Source organism: Martes martes (genome assembly GCF_963455335.1).
Source record: "Martes martes genome assembly, chromosome: 6".
Lineage (NCBI taxonomy): Eukaryota > Metazoa > Chordata > Mammalia > Carnivora > Mustelidae > Martes > Martes martes.
This window is the reverse complement of record NC_137893.1, coordinates 93,027,568-93,034,835: the sequence shown is the minus strand read 5'-3', so window position 1 is coordinate 93,034,835 and position 7,268 is coordinate 93,027,568. Positions and strand designations below refer to the sequence as shown.

Below are 7,268 nucleotides of genomic sequence, written 5' to 3'. Positions count from 1 at the left end.
AGATGCAGGGTGAGAAAGAGTGATGACTTAAGAGGCCAAAGAGGGGAACTCAAGACCATGAAAGGAGGCATCAGCCTTGGCAAGGACAGGTGCTTCAAGCGCTGAAAAGGAAGTAAGGAAAGAAAAAGAGGTGAAGTCGGAGGACAATTCAGGCTCATGGAGAAAGGAGCAGAGAAAGCTCACCCTGCAGAACCATCATCAGCAAGAGGGTCAGAGGAAGGTGAAGGGGCCAAGGTGGAGTGAGAGGATTTGAGGGAAAGAGAAGAAAAGAAAGAAGCCTCGTCGCCGCCACAGAGCCTGCTCACCCTAACTACTTGGTCACTGAGTGGGTGAAAGTTCAGGCAGAGAGAGAGCAAGTGAGGAAAGGTGAGAAGCCGGTGACTTGATAAATCCCAAAATGGACGAGCAACTCTTGAACAGAAGTGAATTGTGCTCGAACGTGATCCCCCCACACCTCCCCACATCGGATCGGACGACCTCCTCCCCAAATACTTTCTTCTTCAATTTTCGATGTCCTCAGATTTTAAACAACGTGAACCCGTCTGGGCCAGGAGAAAGTATGTTGTTGGAGCCAATTAGAATCCCAGGACTTTGGGGCACCTGGGTGGCTCAGTGAGTTAAAGCCTCTGCCTTCTGCTCAGGTCATGATCTCAGGGTCCTGGGGTCGAACCCCACATCAGGCTCTCTGCTCAGCAGGGAGCCTGCTTCTTCCTCTCTCTCTGCCTGCTTCTCTGTCTTCTTGTGATCTCCGTCTGTCAAATAAATAATAAAATCTTAAATAAATAAATAAATAAATAAATAAATAAAAATCTTAAAAAAGAATCCTAGGACTTTGGTAGTCGAGAGAACCACAAATGATGACTTAGTCCACTTTATCATTTTGTACATCAGGAAGCTTGAACAAACCCAAACAGACACAGAACAGTGCAGTGCCTTGTCCAAATTTGCACAGCTGGCTAATGCCAGAACCAAGACCAGGGGTCAGATTGCCTATTGTTCCTTTCTCGACACTACATTGCATTATATCAGAATAAGCAATTTTTAAAAATTCTGTTCTAACCCCAAATTCTAATGTGTCTGTGAAGAAATAGTACACTTCCCCACCTTTCTGTAATTAGAATAGTTTGTGAAAGATTATCCTCTCAAAAGGGGACTGGAGAAGGGGAGTTGATTTATTGAGTACATACTAAAGGAAAAGCACTGTGCTAGGAATTTTACATATTTTATTCCATTTATTCCTCATATCACCACTGTGAGATAGTTTTTATATCTTACTACTGGAAAAGCTCAAAAAGATTGAAGTACTTTCTCATACCCACCCAATTAGTAAGTGGTATAACAGATTTGATCCCATATCTGGTGACTCCTCAAACCCATTGTCTTTCGATTAAACTAGTAAATGTTAAATATAAAAATATACATATATTTAACAGATATGTAATATATATCTAAAATTATATAATAATATAAGTATATAAATACAAAAATTAGATATAAAACTATTAAACTTTCTTAGCGACTCTCACATGAACTGAAAAATTATTTTTTAAAAAAGCTATGGCAAAATGAAGATATTATAGGCATGGACTCCTAAGGTGCATGGACAATGGGCAATTCAAGGTGAGTCCCATTTTCCCAGCGCCGACGTTCTCTCCTTTAGGGTCATGAACTAGCTTAATCACTTCACTGTTCTTGGGAGTAAGACTAAGTTGCCATACCTTCAAAGGATTGTCTATTTTATTTTTCAAATCATCCCTTTCTTATCATCCAAGAGAGAAGGAAGCTTCTGGAACAGTGTCTATTTTGCAAGTCTATTCCCATTTGATCTTATCCAAGAGTGCCTTCTTTGTAGAATGTCACCATGGAGACCTGATCAAACTCATGCTCATGCACTTAATCTTGTAATCTGTTGCTGAATGGCTGAAATGCCTTCTTAGGCCAAAGAACGGCAAGCTCGTAAATGAACTTTTGAAGGAAACAGAGCTGCGGACAAAATATTTAACCTAACTATGGGACATGGTATTTTGATAATATACGAGATTATACCTATTGTTGCATCAAACAACTCAGGATGTTTAAATTAAGGCTTGGAAAAGGAAAATGTACAATCAGGTGTGTTAGCTATTCTGCTGCTTGTCAACTTCTCCAAGATTGTTTCACTGAGCCAATATTTACTGAGTTAGGTAAATATCTTGAATCTTGATCATGGCTATGGAGATTTGAAGATGATTAAGATAAAGACTTTGGCCACAAAGAGCTCAAGATTTGGATAGGGACATGGAGAGGTAAGAGAACTATAGTATAATGTCATACATGCTGTAACAGAGCGATCTGGGAAAAAAACGAGAGGTACAAGCAACTAAGTCTTTCCAAGTGAGGGTAGAGAAGGTGAAAAGAGGGCATCACGGAAGCTCCTAGGTGAAGTAGTGCTTGAGCTTGGTCTAAAAGGGTGGATTCATTGGAATTCCAAAGCAGAGGAGGGGAAATGAAAAGAAAACACCTCGCAAAGGTCTGGACGAATCACAGGGACGACGTAGTCAAGAAATACAGTGATCTAAGGGGATTGCTATGCCCACCTTGGGGTCTGTAAGGCTTGGCAGCAATGGGGATAGAAAACTGAGCTGGATATAGGAAGTAAAGGCTCTGTGTGTCATATTTGTGATGTTTACTCAACCTTGTGGCAGCGGCGAGGGTTGAGTCATAACCAGAGTTCAGAATATGAATAGTTTTATTAGGACTTTGAACTTCAAATTGGGTATAATGAGGGTTCTTTGTTGGGCTTTCGGCAAGGGAATGACATGATCAGACGGGTTGTAAAAAGCTCCTTTTCCTTAGGGTGTGAAGAAGAGATTTACTGCAGAACTGAGAGGTCCAGGCAAAACCAGAGGCAGGGATACCAATCATGAGGCTCATGTATAGGTAAGAGGTGGAAGGGATATAGAAGAGGAGCAACGGGGAGAATTTTTGGTATATTATGGCTATCACCAACCTCCAATATTTATGGATAATCATTTTCTATACTAATAGATGTTTGAAATAAAAGATTGGAATAAATTTTCATATTTTTATTATCTTCAAAGCATGCACAGAACAAAGACCAAAGCAAATATATTCATCAGAAAATGAATAGTTTACACTTGTATTTAATAGAAGGTTATCTTCAGGAGTACTGGGTAGTGAGTCTTGAAACAGGTAACTGAGAAAGTGTGTTTATCTTGAAACAGGGTCGAGAAAGCTGGAATAAGCCCAGCACCACCAAGGCTCACGAAGGACTGGGGAACCGACATGGTGAAAGCGGTAATTTCAATATAGCTTACTCTGAACGGTCAGAAGCTAGATGATAGACACCACTGTCCCAAACATGGTGGTCACAGTCAGGGGACTGACTCCCCTGCAGGTGAAACAAAGAAAGGGATGTCAGGTCCTAGCTCACATTCAGAAATGTAGGAGATGTCAACCAGCCAGGATAATGTTCTGGTTGTTCTTACTTCGGAAGCAGGGTGCTAAAGTAGTTTCCACCCGCCCACAACCCACAAAGGCATTTGAAACTCAACTCAAAAATTTTTAACACTGTTTGGGGAGAAGAATCTTTTTTTTTAAATCTCTGTGGTAATCAGATTCAAAACACTGGATACTTAATTAGAAAGATGCACCTGCCCATACATTTCAAGGATTTCCAAGGCCTCTTGAAGACCACCCACGGACCCAGTTCCAGGGCCTCTGAGTTTGGAACTCTCAATCTGGATTTCCTTAACTACATTTATTAGCCTAGAAGTTTTCAAATTTCGCCCTATATTAAAAACCACCCCGAGAACCTTTAAAAATCCCGATGCTCAGACCACAACCCATTTTCGATTAAATCAGAATCTCTGGTGTGGGTCTATTCATACACACATATGTTTTCAACCCTCTAGGTTATTCAAAAGGGCAGCCAGGTTTGAGAACTAAGTCACTGGTATAATTTTGGCACGCCTCTGATCTAGGTGTTCCATGGTCGTTGGCTGTTTTTAATCACTGTCATCAAAAACAGCAGAACGGTGCCTGTCGCAGAAATAATTTACTAAGGATCACGTTAGAAAAAATAAGTAAATTTGGGTCAGGGGCGTGCATACCTCCGCAGCGGCTTCCCTGGGTCAAAAAGCAGCTGCAATTTCTTCAGCCAACGCCAAGGGGCACCCTCTCCCTCCTCGCTCTACCTGGAACGCCTTCCCAGTCCGATCGCACAAAGAGCCCGGCCTCCTCCCGGGTGACATCACAAAGGGCCGATCCCCCGCCCCTTCGGCGCCACCACGTGTGTCCCCGCGCCCGGCGGCCACCCGACTCAGTCCCTCGCCGGCCGGTCTGGGCAGCGGTGGAGGGTGGTTGGCAGTGGCTGGAGGCTTCGCTATGGGAAGTTGTTCCTTTGCTCTCCCGCGCCCAGCCCTCCTCCCTGGTTCTCCGCAGCCGCTGTCGGAGGAGAGCACGGGGAGGCGCGGGCTGCAGCGGCCGCTGCCTCTCCCCGCCCGGGCGGCCGCACCGCTGGGCAGGTGCTGAGCGCCCCCGGAGCCTCCCTCGCCGCCTCCCTCCTCTGCCCGGCCGCCCGGCTGCCGCAGTGCACATGGGGTGTTGGAGGTAGATGGGCTCCCGGCCCGGGAGGCGGCGGTGGATGCGGCGCTGGGCAGAAGCAGCCGCCGACTCCAGCTGCCGGGGGGCCACGCGCCCCGGGCGCCCCTGCGAGCCCCGGGCTCAGCCATGGGGACCTCCGCGAGCAGCAGCACCGCCCTCGCCTCCTGCAGCCGCGTCGCCGGAGCTACGATGATCGCGGGCTCGCTTTTCCTGGTGAGCGCGCTGGGGGACCGGGGACGGCGGCCGCGCCGGAGCCGAAGGCGCCGCTCTCTGGGAGCGGGGCGGGTCCCCGGGCCCGGCTGCGGGAGGCGCGGGGTCGACCCGGCTGGGGTGGGGGGTGGGTGGGCTTGCAAGCCGGGAAGGTATCCGGGTCGTTTGGGGGAGCCACCGGACTCAGCCGGGACTCTGGAACGAAGGCGAACTGTTTTCCTCGCAGTCTGGCTGCGCTGGAGGAGGCGCTAGAGGTGGCCACCCGGCTTCCTGCGCATTTCAGGGCTTTCCCCCCTACTCGGACCCCTGGTGCCCCCACCCCCTCCACACAACCCCACAGCCACCGGCCGCTGCCCACTCCGCGTGGTGCGGGGCCGGAGCTGCTGTGCGGGGCTGCGAGGGCTGGCGGCGGCCGCCGCTTTGTTGCAGCTGCAGTGTCATGTCGGGATGCTACCGCAGTGGGAGAGTGGTACCGGTGCGCGCCAGCCGCCGGGGACCCGGGGGCGCCGGCGCGGTGCATTCCCGAGCAGGGCGCACAGCCCCTCCCCCACCTCGCCTCCTTGGCTCGGGTGGGTCCCAGTTTCTGCACGCCAAGAAAAGAACCCTTAGACCCACTCTCAGGCGCCTCCAAAGCGCCGGCTGCCAGCCAGCCAGCACGCGGGCCCTTGAGTGGGGGGAGGGGGAGAGGGCTCTGCATAAAGGAAGATGAATTTTTCCAGTCTGTCCTATCCCTTCTTTACCTGTGGCCAGGCAGGTGACCCTGCAAAGTGGAGCAGGTTCCTTCTTAAGCACCCAAGGTGCATTTAGTTACAAGGCGTGCCCTCTGCCTCGTCCTCCCTCACTTACCTACCTGGTCAAAGCCTGAAACCACCCTTGACCCAGAACTTATCCCCAACTTCCCCCAGATCCCTTCCCCTTTCTAAAAGTTAGAGGGGAGGGGCCGGGTTAAGTGGAAGAAAATTTATATGAGATCAAACCCTTGAGCCACCATAAGCTTCCCATGCCTATCTTTTTGTCTACGCAGGGAGAACAGAGATTCTTAGCTGAAACTCACACAAAAACAAAAGACAAGAGCCTATTTTCACGGCAGGGCTGTGTAAGGGAAAGGCAGGCTTGCTGTCTCCTTCCCAAAAAGGGCTTAATGTCTGGTCAGCCAAGATCTCTTAGATCCCAAGGCATTGCAGTTGCTATGGCCTGGGAATTCATCCTACAGACGCTCTGGTTCCCTGTGTGAGTGTGGGTTTTAAGGGGGTAAGAGAGACTAAAGAAAAGTTTGGTGCTGTTAGCATTTATAATGAGGCAAGTCCCAGTCGCCTTTCAGAGACTTCCCTGCCCATTTATAGTAATGTCAAAGTCAAGATCTGTATCCTTGAAACAAGTGTGGGGGGCTGCTGAACAGTAAGTGGGGAGTCTTCCAGAAATGCATCTGGATTGACAATGTTGGTGTGTAGAGAAACCCATTTCAGTCCATGACCCTAACATCAGTGGAGTTAAATCAATCCTTGAGTTTCCTCCTTCCATCTACTACTCTACCTGCACCCCGCCAGCCCCCACCCATGCCTATCCAGTTCCTCTAAATATCTGATTATTACATGCCCTACAGAGTGCACTCCTAGATTAAATCCTAAGTCAGTGTGATATTTCATTCATTTTACAATTGAGCATGAGATAGATAGATGTTCCAAAGTAAAGTCTCCATGTAAGAAAGTGTAGGTTGCTTTAACCAACTGAGAAAGAGCTCAGTTCCTTTTCTTAAATCATTAAACTCAGTTTATCTAAAAATTGTGCACTGGATTTGCAGCTAAAGACCTGAGAATTTAAGTTTGGCTGTCTTTTTTAAAAAATGAAATTTGTAACGGAGCTTAGAGGCAATCTCATGTTGTTAACTAAAATAAGAGTCCCTCTTCTCCTGCTAACTAATAGAAAGGCTCTACTTCAGTCCATGGAATGGTTTGGGGTTGACCCTGTTGTCCTGAAGGGTGATGGAGAGGGTGTACCAGGGATCACCAGGGATTTTGCTGTAACCTTGATGTAAACAGGATGGGGAGGCAATGTCTTTTCTTTTTTCCATCCCCAGTCTACAAGCTCCAGTCCTCAGGATAGACATTGTTCATGTATAAAACAATGCTGTCATGATATTGGTATAAGGATTATTTATCCCACTGGGATTCTTAGCCATGTGAAAATGACAGACACCAGGCACTGGAGCCCAGCTAAATATGGCAAGTACTCAGAACACCGCGGGATAGCAGGGAAGTTAGTGCCCTACCCATCCATTGCAGTTAGATTAAAAAAACAAAAACAAAAACAAAAACAAAACAAAAAAAACCCCTCAATAATATGTCCTGTTTATTATGGCTTCCAGTTACCATTGCTTTTCAAGTATCTCCTTTTTTGTGACAATATTTGTTATCGTCATCATTTTTGACACTTTTTTCTCGTGACAACCAGCT

General features: G+C 47.5%; 1 protein-coding gene across 1 annotated transcript in view; it reads left to right on the top strand.

Annotated features, from left to right (window-relative positions):
* Positions 1-4,386: 4,386 nt before the first annotated feature.
* The window catches only part of TNFRSF21 (TNF receptor superfamily member 21), a 66,352-nt gene continuing 63,470 nt past the window's right edge, over positions 4,387-7,268 (top strand). Inside the window, exon 1 of the mRNA XM_080807101.1 lies at positions 4,387-4,818. Within this exon, the coding sequence (XP_080663227.1) occupies positions 4,732-4,818 (87 nt within the window). The 5' untranslated portion in view covers positions 4,387-4,731. The remainder of the gene's footprint in view (positions 4,819-7,268) is intronic.